A 19,974-nucleotide genomic window follows, 5' to 3' on the forward strand; every position below is an offset into this window, starting at 1 on the left:
TTACAATCAACCTACGGGTTCTGGGTGTTGTTGTATAGTGCGTTAATGTGAAGAAGAGACAATTAACGACAGGATGGTTTTTTCAATCCTAAACCGAAAGACACACAAAGTCAAAGGACGACAGATGAACCATCGAAAAGTGACACCTCGCAAATTATAGTGACACAGAGTAGATTCTACCTAGATAGTCCACTAAAACCTACCTATATTAGTTGTGTTTTTTTGCCTAATATGAAGTCTTTATAATCGGCAACAAAAAAAAAATAAATCAAAAAACCTAATAATATAGGCAGGTTTAGCGGACTAGATTATATTCAGTCATCTAAATAGGAATAGGCCACCTTATCTAGATATAGACTTTATGGCCACCTTATCTTATCTAGATATAGACTTTATGAAGACAAAATTTCTTCGTGAGGCGCTGTTTTTATATTTATTCACTTTTTTCACATATATGTATAATTCGATTTTTACACATGGAAAAATTCCGTATCGTAAGAAAGTTCCGTCCATCTATCCTCAAATCCCCTTAGTGTCACTCAAGATACATGTTGGACTTATCATGAGATTTTCATACCCTTGTAGACTTGCAAATGGAACAGAAGCGAGTAAAACATTAACGCATAATTATCATGTACAGGTAGAAAACAGACCTATTCATTTGATTTTACTAACTCTAGTTTAGCAATACCAAGCATTATCAAACATCATTTTCGAGGCTAAACAATTCCTTAAAACCATTTTCCGTCGAGGGCCTTCGCCCCCCTGGACCCCCAACCAGCTGCAGGACGCTGCCCTGGACCCGCTGCAGTGGCGTAGGAAGATGAAACGTAATGGGGGGGGGGGGGGGGGGGGGGGTCCTCAATATTTTTTACCCCCCCCCCCCCCCCCCCCCCGCCGCACCTACAGGAGGAGATTAATTCAACACACAACCATATTTACTTTACATACTTTTTTTATATATCATTAAATATAATCCTTGTGCACATTTATTGACAGTGTGGTCGCTAAAAGGAAATTAGCGAATACGCAAATTGGCCAAATTAGCGTGTGAGCGCCGAAGGCGCGAGATTTTGGGGTCTGGGGGTCGACCCCGGGAAAAATATTACGATTTAGAATGGCTGAGGTGAGTTTTACAAATGTATTTTGATAATTTTGCGAGCGCGAGATTTTGGTGTTTGGGGGGTTCGGGGTTTCCCCCGGGAACAAATATTACGATTTAGATTGGCTAAGATGAGTTTTACGATGCATTTGGATGAATTTATGAGCGCCCGAAGGCGCGAGATTTTGGTGTTTGGGGGGTCCGGGGGTCTCCCCCGGGGAAAAAAATACGATTAGAATGGCTGAGTGAGTTTTACGATGTATTTTAATGATTTTAAAGCGTTCTTACCATGTTAATTTTTCGATTTAAAGTAACATGCATTTAGAAATGATAATTGTGATAATAGTGTCGTTATATCATTATGCAACCCTGCTCGATCTGAACTCATTTAATAATAATGAATTAATTGTCTTGCTAAGAAATATATAAGCAAAGTATAATCTTTTAAGAGACATTTTTTGAAATACAAATGAAGTACGTAAAATCCCTTAATGGACATTTTCATTGTAGTTCATGTGTATTGAATTTCTGCTATTAAAAGTTTGAACATTATGTGCTTGAACGTTTTAGGAAATGCGCCGCGCAGCGGAAATTTTTTTAGAATGAAGAACGAAAAATGTTCAGGAGGACCCATTTTTCTTTCAAATATGCATTTTTAGAACATTTCAGTCGGCGAAAATGGGGGGGGGGGGGGGGGGCAAAAAGACATGTTTGCCCCCCCCCCCCCCCGTCCTGGGGAACGGGGGGGGGGGGGCACCCCCCCCCCCCCCCCCCCCCGCTTCCTACGCCCCTGTGCTGTGGGCCTAGGCGGGCCCCAGACCCCTCGCCTGGCCATGGGCTGTGACATGTAAAAGCATCTAGCTACGCCCCTGATCGCACCCTTACACCCGAGTTTGTGTATGTGTTGTTTTGTTGAATAGACGTAAAATAAATGAAGTTGATAGATCTAGTTTACCTGAAATAACATCTCGGTCGGTTATTTTTTTCATAAAAAAACTACTGTTAAAAAACACGTTTAATTTTGATAATCTACATGCGAGTGACTAGCTAAAATCATCAGGTTTAATTAGACTAGTAGCAATACATGTACTTCAGTTCAGACTAAAATACAATGTAAAAAATCCTGCTGATGTTTTAAGCATGTTTATGTGAAAAATGAATCTTTTCCCTCATAATTGTACGAATGGTTTGAATTTCCGTGCCAGATACCATTAGTGACAATGATCCTACTAGAGTTGTTTCCCCTGTTCAAGATGTCTGCGCCCATGGGGACTCGCAGGAAAGGTTGTTTTGGTTTGTTATGCCGGATTGAATAGTTATCTGAACAATTACAGGTATTTGGTATGGTTATTCTGAGTTAAAAACTAGTATAGAGTTCCACTCATATTTTTTAACGAATATAGAACCCACTGACCATGGAAAATTGTCAATGTCATACCACAGGCGTCTGCATTTGGTTTTGGAAAAATACAATGTCATATAGTAGGGGTAGGTTATTATATTTTTTATCAAACCAGAAGCAGACGCCTGTGGTCATACTTAATGTCCCGTCCTTATCTCCCATGTACCTGTCTACATCGATATCTACCTAGTAGGCCTAATCGACCCATTTCATCACATTTAAGATCATGTTGATGTTATATATGTCATCGACTACGCATATGACAAATAACATTATACATGTACATTCATACATAGCTACTGCATGTTGTAGCACAATATAGACTGATAGATATCGCCTTCTGCAGGTTGGGCACAACCCTGCATATGAGTAACAGTTACCCATTTGAGTAACAGTTACCTGTTTGCAATAATCAATAAGTTACCCAATTGAGTAATTATGTGAAAAGAAAACGCATAATGTTGTTTTAAAAATTATTATCAAAAAGGGCGTCATAATTTTTAGAATGCCTTACAACTGATCAAAGACTCTATATATGTTTCTGTGGGTGAAATATCAAATTCTGTTGTCTAAAATATAACTTTGTTGTAAGATGACAATTTAGGTGCTCTCCATTGACTTCAGTGTATAGCTATCAGGGAAATTCAGTGCAAATGTCATGGTTGAATGAGTTTTACCTGTGTTCTATTTTAGCACCATAGTAAGCAATGGAGGTGGTTTATTTTGTGACTTTTACCAAAATTGAGACAATGAATTTTGTCCCATTTTGATTAGTAATGTACTATGTTATGTTAGTAATGGTGCCATGTCAAAATTATTACGCCCTTTTTTGATAAAAAAAGTTTAAAACAACTTCATGCATTTTTCTTACACAAAGTTCCTCATTTGGGTAACTTATTGATTACTCAAACAGGCCTATATAACTGTTACTCAAATGGGTAACTGTTGCCCATATGCAGGGTTGTGCCCAACCTGTTCTGGCTTTCACTGACTTAGATTCTGAATAGAGCTTGCAGTATATGCCTAATATAACGTGACACCCTTATGTCCCTACGGCCTATTAGTCCGAAGGTCCAATACTCCGAAGTCCCTGTAGTCCGAAGGTCCAATAGCTAGTCTGAAGGCCCGTTAGTCCAAAAATTACCAAAAAATGACCTTTATTATACCTGTAAATGTCGTTAATTGTACAATATGTATTATGTACATATTCCCCTTTCTTTGACTTGTTTATTCTACCCTTAATGACGGAAATGGTCCGCATAATGATATTTTTTTTTTTTGGGGGGGGGGGGGGGGATGTTAAACAGGATTGCATTATACATATAAAATGCATATACTATTTAATATCAGATCCGTTTACGAATTTCAAGATTATGCTCTTTTGTAAAATTCGCAACTTTCGTTGTTTATTATCATTTTTCGTTTCAAATCTATAGAGTTGCATCCATGTAAGTAAACCATAGCAAATTTACAACAAATCTTTTGCATCAAAAACTGTAATAAACATTTGTTTCATTTCGAGTACTGTTCGCATATAAATTCCAGTTATATAATCTGTTTTCGGACTATCGGGCCTTCAGACTATTGGGCCTTCGGACTAATGGGCCTCATGCAGGACTAATGGGCCTTCGGACTAACGGGCCTTCAGACTATTGGGTCGTATGGATATTTTTAGACCGTCACCCTAATATAATGGAAAAGTCAGTCAGAACGAGGGCGCGAAGTTCAGTCAGAACGAAGGCGCAAGGTATCTTTTTCCGCTACAATATGTATGCATTTTAGGCTAATTTATAATTATGTAATGCCACTATAGGTATATTATCTATACATGTACATTTAAGTGTATGCTGTAATATCAGCGAAAGTATAAAGGTCGTACATTATGTATAAAGATTGTGTCAAGAAACAATTTTATATAATTACATAATTATAATATACAAGTACATGCATCTAATATATATGTAAAATTATCTGTTTTAGATCATGTAATATGTAATGAAAATTTTTAATACAGCATATAACATGTGTATATTTAAGGATTAACTTGAATAGATTTTTTATGTTATGGAGATATAACACAAAAATCTGAGTGTACTCTAAATAAACCGCGAAGCGGTTTATGATGAGAGTACACTCAGATTTTTGTGTTATATCTCCATAACATAAAAAATCTATTCAAATTAATCCTTATAATTCAATTTACTAAAGATAATCTCTTCAACATTTAAAATTCATTTTGGGACTCTTTTGTCTATGAAATTATTACGCCGTCATTTCAGCCAATCAGAAGCGACGTTACAAACGGCGACGCCATTTTTTCCTTTATGGGATGATAAAGTAAATTGTTAAGCCAATGAAAATGCTCGTAACAAGCAAAATTGAATTATATATCATTAGTCCACTAAACCTCCCTATATTTTTAGGCTTTTTGATTTTTTTTATATTATGAATCATACTAGGGGAAAAAATTAAAAATTGAATAAAAGCCTAATTTAGCAGACTAATATATCATTTACAGTAATATGATAAAAAAATGTATATTTGCAAAATTGTCTCATTTTAATTAACAGTTAATTATGGTCATTTGGAATTCAATAAGTCCGGATGATAAGGTGATTTCTTATTGCATTAATATTGGCACAATATTGCTGACATATAGCCATGTCTTAATAATTTATTTTTGTACAGGAGTTCAACAATATGGGTATCGAGTCATTCCTGGAGACACCCGAAGGTGAAAAGTCCAGTAGTGGACTTACCAAGAAAGGGGGTGTCCTGCTTGGAGTCTTTGGTGGTTTGTTTGTTGGAATATACACACTCACTGGTCCATTCTTGGCTCCGGCAATCAGAAAGATTTGCTTACCATTTCTACCAGCATCATCAGCTCAGATGAAAAATGTATTTAAAGCACTTGGAAGTCGAAGTGGAAGCTTGCTGGACATTGGAAGTGGAGATGGACGAATTGTAGGTATAAATGTGATGTTGCTGAACTGAGCATATTATATTATTGCTGACTTACTGACAGTAAAAAGCTCCACCGTCACTGAATGGTATTATTTCTCTATCATAAACAGGAGACCGTTGACGAATTAGTATTTTCCTTCAGTTACAAAAGTTGCTCCCTTTATTCTGTCGTTTATGCTCTTTCGGCGATGGAGCATCTTTAACACTATGTATACAATGTATATGTTAAGTTTTCGCCATCATCATATATTTCTGATATATAAATGATACTGCAAACATTGATCGATGATCAATGTGATACTAGCTAATGTATTAACTTAAGCTCAGAAGGATAATCTTGTAACTGTTAATAATGTGATATGTAAAGTAATATATTGCTCAAACTAATACGCAAATTTACTCATTGTAAAGAATAGATCAAGCCCCGACAGACTTTCCATGGTTGGATATAAGCTTTAAAAGTGCAAAGGAGTGAATTAAGTTTGTATGAGTAAGTGTCTGTCTTTGGTGAATTTATGACAATCCATCTCCATTTTAACTTAGAGAGGAAGAGATTTGTATCCAGACTAAAATCAAAGCCAAAAATCTGCTGATTATTGTAACCTGTAAATGTTGATAGTGGTTGATTGGGGAGGCCTGAAGAGTGTTAATCAAATGTGATTCATCATTGTAACACAAAAGTCTACAAGAGTTTTCGCTATCACAAAAAGACAAACATACCAGTATGCTATTATTCCAAACCTAATGACATATACCACAAAAGCAAGCTGCTATGGGGATTACAAGATACTGTTGAATACCGTTGAAGAGTCCCATGTATTTCCAGTGATAGAGATGTCACAAAAAATTCACATTAAAATATGACTTCACTGGACTCATTGGTAATACAATTCTAAATCATACGTCAGTAACGTCATTTTGGTATCTTGAAATTGCCATATTGCCATATAGACTATCTTTAATACAGACTTTCACTGATTATGCAAAACAATAAAAGAATTATTTGAATCTTCTCACACAGGTAATAGAGGCTGCCAGACAGGGTTACAAAGCCTCAGGGATTGAACTCAATATGTGGCTGGTTCTCTATTCACGCTGGGCAGCCAGGCAAGCTGGCATGAACAAAATGGCTACCTTCAAACGGCAGGATCTATGGAAAGTATGTACAACTATCATTGGTATTTTAATAACAACTACGGCATGTAATAATTTCATTAACTGAATATTCATTGTTTTGTAATTTGTAACTCTATCAAAACATATACATGTACCAGTATAGTTTCACAGTAGCCACAGTTTCCTATCGGAGCCGTTCAACATGCACTCAAGATAATTCAATTTCATAATCTATACAGGTATACTTGTCTAATGATCCTTCAATGAGGGCACAGATTTCCTGAATACATCGTTCATGGATAAAGTAAGAATTATATATTGGCTTAATAATTGGACCCTATTCCTGTGACAGTATATACTAAAGTGTAAATGTCGAGCATGTATTTTACTTGTGATTATATATGAAATTATTGAATTGTGTATGTTTCAGAGTGATGTCAGTCCATACAACAATGTAGTGATATTTGGTGTCAGACAAATGGTAGGTTCCTTTCCATTATGTTTTTATCCAGGCGGAATCAATATTTAATAAAATCTTTATGTTATATAATAACACTCTCTGGGGATTCAATATCAGGCAGCCAATACACTTTCCTTTTTGCCGGTTAAACCAGACCGTGGTACCGCCTGATTTGGGCTAAATTCCATTAGATAGCATATAGATAGTATAGAGAAGTACTCCCTGAAATTGCAATTCCACAGTGTCTACTGAAAGATGACGAAACCCCTACACTGTTACTATTATAAGTGGCAATAGGACACCTATGTGGAAAATATGGTGGTCACCTTGTAAACCACATTGGGTTGAATTTCTTTGGTTACTCAAGTTTATGTCCTTATTCTATATACATATCCAGTGTCTATCAGGTCAAAATGTGTAGTCTGTAATTTATACAGGTAAGTTTACCAGGTATGTACATATAGTTATACTATTTAAATTGTTTCAGAATTATTGTAAAAGTGTGTATTCTTTATATAAATTAAATGTACTATAACCATAATGAGAATTAAGGTTGTATTTGTAATTACTGAGTCATGATAGCAATGGATGATGGCCAGCTTCAATTCTCTCATCATACATGTACTAGTATATATATCCTTATGTATAAAAGACTTCCTGCAGATGATGAATATTAATATTTAAAACTCCTAATTCTTTCTTAGTGAGATTTAATTACATGTATAGATAGAATGAACACAGTCATGTATATATAGTCCTTTTGTTGTTGTATTTCAGATGGAGCCACTGGAACAGAAGCTAGAGAAGGAATTAGTACAGGACAGTATGGTGGTCGCCTGTCGCTTCCACTTCCCTAACTGGCAGCCAATTCTGACCCTCGGTGAGGGTGTTGATCGAGTCTGGTTATATCGGATAAATAAATCATCAATCTCATCCAAAACAACAAACAAATGTGACAGTACAAACAACCAGAGTTAACACTCGTCTTTATATTCACATTCAGAAGTGACCTTGTTTATATTCAGATGGGAGATAATGTCAGTAATATTCAAATGCGACATTTTTTAAAGCGACAACTATGCACAAGAAACTTAATTGGGATGACCAATTCAGTGTGCATGTGTGTGTGCAGCTTATATGATATCATATTTTGTGCTGCACGAATACTCGCAGACTCATGCCTGGTTTTTCTGATTTTCATCAACTTAGAGTAAAAAAATAATTTACCATGATGAGAACCTTTACCAGTAAATCTTTATAATTATCATTTCTAATATATTATGAAATGTATAAGTTTACAATACTGAACTTTCCTGAAGGACGTTACATTAATTTGTATACTATCCCTATTGGGTATACATGTAGATAAATATTGGGCTAGATACCTGTATTGTTTATTCACATATTGGTACCTGTTAAGGTAGTTGTAACTTGGGGATATGCGTGTATATACTGTATATGTGAAATTACATCTGATAGTGCTGTGTGGAATGATGTCAATAGATTGTGAGCTGTATATATAAAGGTGATCAGTGTGTTCAAAGTGTTTTATGGAGACTAATCTAGAAAGCCATTCACGATGTGGTTTTGGATATTTTTTCATAACATTGTGTGTACTTGTACATATAGAAATTAATAGTTGATTTAAATGTTACATTAAATTTCATTTACTAGGAAAACTTTAGAATTAACGTTACATGATGAATATTGTAATAGAGGATTTTGGATGATCCATGGAATAAATGATATGACCATATAGTATCTATTTGTCTATTTAATTTACATGTATATACTTAATATTTCATTTTAAGGTATTGGCCATTTTGCAAAACTTGTGTATAGTGACCCGGTACCAATTTCAGCTAAAAATCCCACATGCATATCTACATGTACACATGGTCATGTACCATTATCCAACATTGCTGTGAATTATGTTTCATTGATATTGAGCAAGTAGTTTAGCGAGTTGTTCGCGGGCAAAAGTTTTCTACAAAGACCTGTGTATACATATGTTGATAGTTACCTGGTTACTATGACAAACAAAACTGTCAGCAAAACAAACCTTGCTATATACATATCTATACATGGTTCCTACCATTGCGGCCAAGTTTCAGTGAAATTGATCCAGTAGTTCAGGTGTCCCGACACTTTTTGCTATGGACAGACAGAGACAAGCTGATTCCAGTATTAAACTTTGTCACGAGAGGTATGATAAGTAATTGAAAACACTGGTTTTTTCCAATAACATTTAATTTGATCAAATTGCTGCTTCATAACAAAGAGATATGGAATGACACAGTAAGTGTATATATACATGGCACAAACTTTGTAAAGTCAATGGAATGATGAAGTCTATATTATGCTGACAAGTATAATCACATTACACGTTTCCATGATTGTTTTAACGCCTTAGGATTTCTTTGCATGCACGGTGTTACATCACCACAGTAACATATTCCATATTTGGTAGCACTGTATGGGGAGTTTAATGGTGGAAGAGCCTGGTATTGGTGTGAATCATCACCATTTTGTGATCGTTACAGGCCTCAATGACGCCTCCATCATTTGTAGATCCCGCAGGAGACACAATGTACTCAACACCGCTCTGAATAAAAATAAACACAACTTCTCAGTCACAGAGTATACCTACACATGGGAGTTTTTTTTAAAGAAAGTAAAGAGTTTGTTTGTAAGTACTGTAAGTTATTTCTTTTTCATGTCAAATATTATGTGTACTTTTAATAGTCGTATAATTACAAAGAGTTGGAAGAAATAATGACCTCGAGTTCCTCACCTACAACCTGATCATTTTGAACATTACAGGCCCAAGAAAATCAGATTGAATAATATTCAAGGTCAATCATTCTTATGAACAAAGTTGGAAGCCCTTCATCCTAGTAGGCAACATAAATGTACCCAATATAAATCTCAAAGTCTCTTAACTATTGATGAAAATTCATTAAAAGAATTTATGTTCATCCAAGCATGCCATAAGCCTTATATATCACGTCTCTAGGGCATTTAGTTATTGACAAGATGTCGTTCAGATATTAAGCTATTTGACCCCTGTGACATTGAACAGAGGCCAAGGACATTCATTTGAACAAAATAAATGAAATACATGTACAAAACACCTCAAATGAAATAGATAGTGCCTTCAAGTTAGATGAGATTGATTCAAAAGATTTAATTTCAACTGCAACTATTGGTTTTTTTTTGGCCAAAACAAATTTTAAAACTCACCTGTACAGCCCTGTCAATGTTATCTCGAAAAGGGAAGAAGGCATCGGAGCTGAGAGACACACCCTTTAGCTTTGAAATCCACTCCTTTCTTTCTTCCTGAAAAAAGTTTTAAAAGTATGTGTAAGTACAATATTGTAGATTTAATTTGAGATATATTCTCTTTAGGCTATGTAATTAAGTTATTTGCCATTTTTCAAAACCTGTGTGGTATATATAATGACTAGCTGGTTACCATAACAATCAAAATTTTAATTAAAACAAGAGACCCATGGGCCTTAAAGGTCATCTGACTATTAGTACAATACAACATACATGTTTAAAGATTTTAGCCTATTTGACCCCTGTGACCTTGATTGAAGGTCAAGGTAATTCATTTGAACAGATTTGGTAGCCCTTCATCCCAGCATGCTACCTGCCCAATATCAGTACCCTAGGCCTTCTGGTTCTTGAGAAGAAGTCATTTTTTTAGCCTATTTGACCCCCCGTGACCTTGAATGAAGGTCAAGGTCATTCATTTGAACAAACTTTGTAGCCTTTCATCCCAGCATGCTACAGGCCCAATATCAGTATCATGGGCCTCTGGGTCTCGAGAAGAAGTTGTTTAAAGATTTTAGCCTTTTTGGCCCACATGACCTGGAATGAAGATCAAGGTCATTCATTTGAACAAATTTGATAGCCCTTCATCTAAGCATGTCAAAGGCCCAATGTCAGGTCTCTAGGCCTCTTAGTTATTGACAAGAAGTTGTTTAAAAGATTTTAGCCTATTTGACCCCTGTGACCATGTATGAAGGTCAAGGTCCTTCATTTGAACAAACTTGGTAGCTATTCATCTCAGCATGCTGCAGGCCCAATATGAGTATCCTGGGCCATTTAGTTCTTGAGAAGAAGTCATTTAAAGATTTTAGCCTATTTGACCCATGACCTTGAATGAAGGTCAAGGTGTTTCATTTGAACAAACTTGGTAGCCCTTCCTCCCAGCATTTTACATGCCCAATATCAGTACCCTGGGCCTACTGGTTCTTGAGAAGAAGTCATTTAAAAAATTTAGCCTATTTGACCCCCGTGACCTTGAATGAAAATCAAGGTCATTCATTTGAACAAACGTGGTAGCCCTTCATCCCAGCATGCCACAGGCATAATATCAGGTCTCTAAACCTCTTCATTATTCACAAGATGTTGTTTAAATGATTATACCCTATTTGACCCCCGTGACCTTGAATGAAGGTCAAGGTCATTTATTTGAACAAACTTGGTAGCCCTTCATCCCAGCATCCTACGGGCCCAATATCAGTGCCCTGGGCAGTCTGGTTCTTGAGAAGAAGTCATTTAAATTTTTTAGCCTATTTGACTCTTGTGACCTTGAATGAAAGTTAAGGTCATTCATTTGAACAAAATTGGTAGCCCTTCATCCAAGCAACCTACAGGCTAAATATGAGTACCCTGGGCCTTCCGGTTATTGAGAAGAAGTTGTTTAAAGATCATTCATTTGAACAAATTTGATAGCCCTTCATCTAAGCATGTCAAAGGCCCAATATCAGGTCTCTAGGCCTCTTAGTTATTGACAAGAAGTTGTTTAAAAGATTTTAGCCTATTTGACCCCTGTGACCATGTATGAAGGTCAAGGTCCTTCATTTGAACAAACTTGGTAGCTATTCATCTCAGCATGCTGCTGGCCCAATATGAGTATCCTGGGCCATTTAGTTCTTGAGAAGAAGTCATTTAAAGATTTTAGTCTATTTGACCCCTGTGACCTTGAATGAAGGTCAAGGTGCTTCATTTGAACAAACTTGGTAGCCCTTCATCCCAGCATCCTACAGGCCAAATATCAGTACCCTTGGCCTTCTGGTTCTTGAGAAGAAGTCGTTTTGAGAAGAAGTTGTTTAAATGAAAGGTTTACGGACGGTGGACGGCGCACGACGACAGACGGTGCATGATGACAATAGGTCATCCTGACCCTTCGGGTCAGATGACCTAAAAAGGCCCAAAGGGCTTCAACAGTCATCTCTGAAGTTTGGAAAAACACCCTAACATTAGCAAATACATATTTCTTCTCTCAAGTAGTCAGACAGTCCAATCCCTCCATGCAACCATCTCTATAAAGCTACCCTCTGCTCTAAGCGACCATTTCAAATCCCCAAAACCTCTACATTTTAACTCTATTAAACTACCAGATCTTCTCAGCAACCAGTGGCCACATTTTACCTACACTGTGGATGCCGAAATCTGCATTTGACGATAAAAAAATATCCAAAATGACCCCCATTCCGGCGTTTTGTGATGTACAAACCTAATAATTGGAGGAGTATATGATATATTTGAATTAAAATGAATTGAAACAATAACAAAATGACACTTTTTAATTGTATTATATTTTGATTTATTCTAGAAGTTAGAACACATAAGATTATTGTGAAAGAAATTAATATCAAAACATTGGTGACTTGTCATCTCAATTCTGATCAGCATGGTTATTCTATTAAGAGACCACTCTCTATTAAGAGACCACTCCCTATTAAGAGACCACTCTCTATTAAGAGACCACTCTCTATTAAGAGACCACTCCCTATTAAGGATGTATTCTTCTGTGGTTTCAGTCCCGTTAAAGTCTCGTTTCGACATAGATCAAAAACGTTATGAGATTTTCAAATACGATTTATCAATATCTGTAGCATGTGGTCTGTAGCAAATTTTGTCAAAAAATTACATTTATATTTTTAGTAGATTTTTTTACACAGCGATTTTTAGAAATGGCCAATTTGGCGGCCATTTTGAAATTGTGTCTTTTTTGGCTTTGAGAAGAGCCATCGTTTTCCCATTTTTTTCTTAAATTGTTTTTACTTAAATCATCACCGCGTCAGCATTTTCAGCTGTATCGAGTTAATTTTTGCTGTTAATCTTCACTGGGTTCATGTTAATTAAAACATTGAACATTAATGTGTGAAATGATACACTTTTGTCACTTTATTTTTACATTTAATGGTAATTTGAGCACTTTTATTTTTTAGTCAAAAATATTGAAAAATAACATATATTTAAATGGGGCAAAAAAGTAAGCACACGGACCCCCCATTTTTCTGCCTGATTTAGAAAGAACAACCCTTTCCCTATTGATATGCAAACTATTGACAAAAGTTTAATACCAGAACTTTTTCTATAAAGTATTAAATTTGACAAAAATGGCTGAAAATGGTGCATTTTGGAGCTCAAAATTAAGGGGTAGGGGTAGCATATGTTGTTATTTTGAGAAAAAATATGACTCTTATTAATCATAACTGATATATTTTTAATGAAGACTACTGGAAAATAAATTCTACAAACATCCATACATATCAAACACCTCATTAGGAAATTATGGCTTTAAATTCTAGTGTATGTGGTCAAAACGGTGAAATTCCAATAAAATCCACTATTTTGTCATTTTGGTATCTTTGAGTGACAATAACTCAAAAACGAGCACACGGACATATGTTTTTTCTTCCATTTTCTTTTATGGTATGAACTCCTCATTCCAAAAATTTATATGAGAAAAAAAGTTTAATACAAGAAAATTTTGACTTCTCAGAGGAGTACATCCTTAAGAGACCACTTTTGAATTTCCCTTGGGTTGTCTTTTCATACAGATTGGACTGTAATTACTTTGTAAGAGGCCAAATGAGAAATGATGTTGATAGTGATATATTTACATTTCTGTTTTCACTTTCCTATGTACCCTTAGTAACCGGGCAATCGTTTACACTTGCGTAAACGCAGAGGGGCTGCTGCGCAAAATTACAAACTGAAACACTGACTTCCGCCCTTATGTGAATGCGCATCCGGTTAGGCCAAAATATATGCCATGACAAAGGTTTGATATCAACATCAGTTTGAATGCAATGGAAACATTGTGTTAATATTGAAAAATAAGAAAATGAAAACATATGAAAACAAGAGGCCCAGAGGGCCTGTATCGCTCACCTGGTTTGTAATTCCAAGTAATGTTCTGAATACAGGTTCATTGTTTCTTTTCTGAAGGAATTCTAATATTAACCTCTAAATCCCCTATTGGGCCCCACCCCTCCTGCCCCCATGGCCAGGGGATAAGAGCCAAAATTTATACAAGTTTTGTTCCCCTTCCCCAAGGATGTTTATGGCCAAATTTGGTCACAGTCCAAGCAAAACTCTAGGACAAGTAGCGATTTATAGGATTTACCTCTATTTCCCCTATTGGGCCCCATCCGTTCTGCCCCCGGGGGGCCAAAGCCAAAATTTATATGAGTTCTGTTCCCCTTCCAAAAAGGATGTTTGTGGCCAAATTTGGTTACATTCCATGCAGAACTCTATGACTAGTAGCGATTTAAAAGATTTACCTCTATTTCCCCTATTGGGCGCCCCCCCTCCCCCTCTCCTGCCCCTGGAGGGTCAGAGCCAAAATTTATATAAGTTCTGTTCTCCTACATCCAAGGATGTTTATGGCCAAATTTGGTTACAAACCATGCAGAACTCTAGGACAAGTACCGATTTATAGGATTTACTTATAATTCCCCTATTGGGCCCCGTCCCTTCTGCCCCCCCGGGACCAGAGCCAAAATTTATACAAACTCAGTTCTTATTCTCCCAAGGATATTTCTGGCCAAATTTGGTTACATTCCTACAGAACTCTATGACTAGTAGCGATTTAAAGGATTTACCTCTATTTCCCCTATTGGGCCCCACCCCTCCGGCCCCCGAGGGGCCAGAGCCAAAATTTATTCAAGTTCTGTTCCCCTTCCCCCAAGGATGTTTGTGGCCAAATTTGGTTACAATCCATGTAGAACTCTATGAATAGTAGCGATTTAAAGGATTTACCTCTATTTCCCCTATTGGGCCCTGCCCCTCCTGCCCCCGGGGGTCAGAGCCAAAATTTATACAAGTTCTGTTCCCCCTCCCCCAAGGATGTTTGTAGCCAAATTTGGTTACAATCCATGCAGAACTCTAGGACAAGTAGCGATTTATAGGATTTACCTCTATTTCCCCTATTGGGCCCCGCCCCTCCTGCCCCCGGGGGGTAAGAGCCAAAATTTATACAAGTTCTGTTCCCCCTCCCCCAAGGATGCTTGTGGCCAAATTTGGTTACAATCCATGCAGAACTCTATGACTAGTAGCGATTTAAAGGAAATGTTGACGGACGGACGGACGACACGCCATGACATAAGCTCACCGGCCCTTCGGGCCAGGTGAGCTAAAAATGGATTAAAAACGATAAAGTTATTGTGGAACTATATTTTATTTACTCCCGGAACTGACACATTTTCCCAACAAATTGGAGCCAGCTGTTTCGCGATTCCATCAATTACTCAGCTGTTCCACCAATCATAAAATGTTGAAAAACGAAGGTTTATTTCACTGGAACACTAAATTTAAATGAAATGGTCTATCGAAATGTAAATGTAAGGAATGTTTTTATTTTTTTGCTGTTTACTGGTGTGTAAACTGCATTTTTTGTACAGATATTTCAACATGACGCGCGTCATTTAAAATATCTACAAAAAATGCAGTTTACACACCAGTAAACAACAAAACATAAAATTAATTCCTTAAATATATACATGTACCTGTGATAGTAACTGTGGTGGTTTATCCTCAAACAGTTCCTCCCATGTCTCCATATCCATGTCCTATAAATAATCAAATCTGTAACATCACTGAATATCTCATTTAGATTAGCTGTACAGTTATATATATATATATATATATATCATACAATTAATCCATCACCATTATCATATTGAGAAGTAATCATTTATCATAAATACACATCAATTACACTGGACATGGCCAGCTAGTACAACAACCATGCTGTACTTTAAGATTAGTTTTTTTGTTTCAATCCTGAATAGCAGACTCACCGATCCCACAGTCCCCAACACAAACTGGTCGATAGCATTGTTCCTTTCCGCTCTCTTCACACCTTTTTTGAACTTCATTTCCATTACTTTAGGGTGCTGTCTTAGCCACCTGCAAATCAAGTAAGGACAAGAAAACCGATATCCATGCATCAATAAGGCTCATATTAAAGTAAAGGAAATTCAATTTTGAATCCTTACCTTACAGTACCCATCCCCAAAACAATTGGAATAATTTTAAAATTATGACTTAATATTTTAAGGGTCACAGTGGCCATCTTGGATTTCTCAGGACCAATTCAATTCCATATTGTATACAAACTATCAGCTATTATATTATATGTAACATTTGAAGTTTCATATTAACGTTTTATTGAAGTCCTATTGGAAGAAAAAAATAAATCAAATTTACCATTTTTTACTTTGTATTAAAAAAAAAGTAAAAAATAAAAGAGGAAATAGGCAGTGAATGCTGCAATTCAGAAATCCTATTTACAATCAATATATCAGAGTTCCTATGAAAAATATATATAAATATCACATTCAGACAGATGATGATGTATTTGTGTACATAAAGAGAAGCTCTATAACCCACCAGTTATTTGCCTTGTCCCCTGCCAGTCGTGTGCAATGGATGCGTGACTGTTGTCCAGCACCTATTCCAATTACCTGACCACCCTTAGCGTAGCAGACCGAGTTAGACTGTGTGTATTTCAGGGTAATACTGGCCACAATCAGATCCTCCAGCACACCCTCTCCAAGCTACAATCATGGTACAAAGTTTGCTTAGATTTATTAGTAAGTATACTTGCTACACCAGTTTCTGGGGGATATCACCTACCTTCGAGCTTCTACAGCTGTATTAAGAGTAAGGTAGCAAAATACAGACTTGTCCAAGAGTGAGAGCAATAATTTGTAACCCCAAATCAATGCACAATTCAATCTGTCTATAAAGCTGGCCACAAGACCAAGGTTTTTGGAATTAAGGATTTCTCAGCTGAATTCTAATTAATCAAGCTGAATTCTAATTAATCAAGCTATATTAATCTAAATGCATTCCACATGCTGTGAATATTATATTTTTTATGTTGACCACTTGGAAAAGAGCTAAATCAGAATTTAAAATAATATTTAATTAATTAATAATACATGTACTAGGTTATCTCCCTAAAGTTTCAAATAACTTCAATGCAACTGTAGCGTAATTGCGCATGCATGTACAAATTTCTCCTAAAGATGATATAGATACTTAGCTGCAATATTGTAGCTAAAAAGACTTTTAGACAGAAAATTATGCTCGTCTTTAGAGCTACAATTGGTGCCTATTACTGCTAATGGAGGAAAGTAATGATTATAAAACATCTGTTTGCATTATATCGTACTTGTTTGATATCTCTTACCTATTCGGAAACAAGAGGCCAAGAGGGTCTGTATCGCTCACCTGGTTTGTAATGCCAAGTAATGTTCTGGATACAGGTTCATTGTTTCTTTTCTGAAGGAATTTGAATATTTACCTCTAATTCTCCTATTGGGCCCACCCCTTCTGCCCCCGGGGGGTCAGAGCCAAAATTTATACAAACTCTGTTCCCCTTCACCCAATGATGTTTGTGACCAAATTTGGTTACAATCCATGCAGAACTCTAGGACCAGTAGCAATTTAAAGGATTTACCTCAAATTCCCCTATTAGGCACCGCCCCTCCTGCCCCCTGGGGGTGTGTGGGTGGGGGGGTTTAAACAGAGTTTAAAATAATATTTAATTAATTAATAATACATGTACTAGGTTATCTCCCTAAAGTTTCAAATAACTTCAAAGTAGCGAATTATAGAATTTACCTTTTTTTCCCCTATTGGGCCCTGCCCCTCCTGCCCCCGAGGGGTCAGAGCCAAAATTTATACAAGTTCTATTGCCCTTCTCCAAAGGATGTTTGTGGCCAAATTTGGTTACAATCCATGCAGAACTCTATGACTAGTAGCGATTTAAAGGAAATGTTGACGAACAGACGGACGGACGGACGGACGGACGGACGGACGGACGGACGGCGGACGGGCCTTCCCCTTCGGGCCAGGTGAGCTAATAAAACTGAACAACATTAAATATCAAAATCTCATCGAGGCACTATTTTTTTAGATAATACATATGATCAGGTCTTTCTGAAAGAAATTTATACTGCAAGTCCACAAATTGTGAATTCGACGTCTTGTGAGCGGTACGGTAGATATAAAGAATGGTAGTTATGTTTGTTTTGGACAAAAATAATATGTAAATGCATGTATACGCAGAAAATAATCTGAAACCTACAAAAAAGTATAGAAAACTGTGCCCGAGTGATTTTCGGAGGCAGTGCTCCACTACAACACATAGGGACCAATTCGTACCTGGCCGAAAGGTATAGTAGGCCGGGTATGTATATTCGTTCTAATAGATACTATGATAGGTTAATATTGACTGACCTCTGACCTCTTTGTAACAGTGTTGTTCATCATTTCAGCATTGATGACTGCGTCATTATACTTCTGCTGCATCTGCAATCCAAACACTGTCCTTGTCTCCATTTGTGGCGGGTCATAAGTCGGGTCAATCTGAAACAGCGATGTATACTGACAATTACAACTGTAATCTAAAAACTGTCAGTGTCTCCATTTGTGGCAAGTCATAAGTCGGGTCAATCAGAAACAGCAATGTATACTGACAATTACAACTGTAATCTAAACACTGTCCCCGTGTCTCCATTTGTGGTGGATCATAAGTCGGGTCAATCTGAGACAGCAATGTATACTGACAATTACAACGGTAATCTAAAAACTGTCCGTGTTTCCATTTGTGGTGGGTCATAAGTCGGGTCAATCAGAAACAGCAATGTATACTGACAATTACAACTGTAATCTAAACACTGTCCGTGTCTCCATTTGTAGCACGTCATAAGTCGGGTCAATCTGAAACAGCAATGTATACTGACAATTACAACTGTAATCTAAAAACTGTCCGTGTTTCCATTTGTGTTGGCTCATAAGTCGGGTCAATCTGAAACAGCAATGTATACTGACAATTACAACTGTAATCTAAACACTGTCCGTGTCTCCATTTGTAGCAGGTCATAAGTCGGGTCAATCTGAAACAGCAATGTATACTGACAATTACAACTGTAATCCAAACACTGTCCGTGTCTCCATTGGTGGCGGGTCAGAAGTCGGGTCAATCTGAAACAGCAATGTATACTGACAATTACAACTATAATCCAAACACTGTTCGTCTCTCCACTGGTGAAGCTCTCAGGATAAGAAACAAAGAAGTTTTGACAAAAGGATGCACTGTCAGATGTAGTACAACATTGTAATTAACTGTGTAACTAAGTGTTCAATGGTAGGTATGCAAAATAATAAGGCCATAAGTAACATTCTAAACAAACACCTTAAAATAAGACTTAGGATGTAGATTTAAAATATATATGTTAAGTTTTAACCTGTAATACACAGTAGTTGCCTCCTTTCTTCTTCTGAAGGATTTCCAAGGCTTCATTGTCATAGCCTGGTGCGATGATGCCATCTGATACCTAAATTTGACAAAAAACAACATGGTTATATTAGATGTACCGTGTCTATGGAATGGACATGGCTTTTAGATAAAGCAATGATTTAATTAACATGTACTGTTTCAGAGCACTGTTTTGATTAATGATAAAACAGCTGCCTGATTATTTCCATAGGTCTACATCAATAAATTCTAGGGTAATCATTTACATGTATCTGCCTGCAGCTCTAGCTTTGGTGCAAGTTTACAGCGCCGTTACAATAAGTGTACGTGTGACTGCCAGTCTAGTAGGTGGT

General features: G+C 36.8%; 2 protein-coding genes across 3 annotated transcripts in view; one reads left to right on the forward strand and one right to left on the reverse strand.

Moving 5' to 3' along the window:
- Positions 1-2,354: 2,354 nt before the first annotated feature.
- On the forward strand, positions 2,355-8,802 carry LOC138320797 (ATP synthase subunit C lysine N-methyltransferase-like). Its single transcript, XM_069264015.1, has 5 exons — positions 2,355-2,386; positions 5,193-5,468; positions 6,490-6,627; positions 7,015-7,065; positions 7,822-8,802. Exons 2-5 carry the CDS (start codon positions 5,205-5,207, stop codon positions 8,020-8,022), a joined length of 654 nt encoding a protein of 217 aa, XP_069120116.1. The 5' UTR covers positions 2,355-2,386; positions 5,193-5,204; the 3' UTR covers positions 8,023-8,802.
- Positions 8,803-9,271: 469 nt separating this feature from the next.
- The window catches only part of LOC138320796 (bifunctional purine biosynthesis protein ATIC-like), a 39,563-nt gene continuing 28,860 nt past the window's right edge, over positions 9,272-19,974 (reverse strand). For both annotated transcript variants that reach the window (XM_069264013.1, XM_069264014.1), the window contains 7 exons: positions 19,611-19,700; positions 18,601-18,729; positions 16,744-16,910; positions 16,152-16,260; positions 15,858-15,920; positions 10,288-10,383; positions 9,272-9,649 (listed from right to left, as the gene is read on the reverse strand). In XM_069264013.1, the coding sequence (XP_069120114.1) occupies positions 9,530-9,649; positions 10,288-10,383; positions 15,858-15,920; positions 16,152-16,260; positions 16,744-16,910; positions 18,601-18,729; positions 19,611-19,700 (774 nt within the window). In that variant the 3' untranslated portion in view covers positions 9,272-9,529. The remainder of the gene's footprint in view (positions 9,650-10,287; positions 10,384-15,857; positions 15,921-16,151; positions 16,261-16,743; positions 16,911-18,600; positions 18,730-19,610; positions 19,701-19,974) is intronic.

Source organism: Argopecten irradians, chromosome 4 (genome assembly GCF_041381155.1).
Source record: "Argopecten irradians isolate NY chromosome 4, Ai_NY, whole genome shotgun sequence".
Classification (NCBI taxonomy): domain Eukaryota; kingdom Metazoa; phylum Mollusca; class Bivalvia; order Pectinida; family Pectinidae; genus Argopecten; species Argopecten irradians.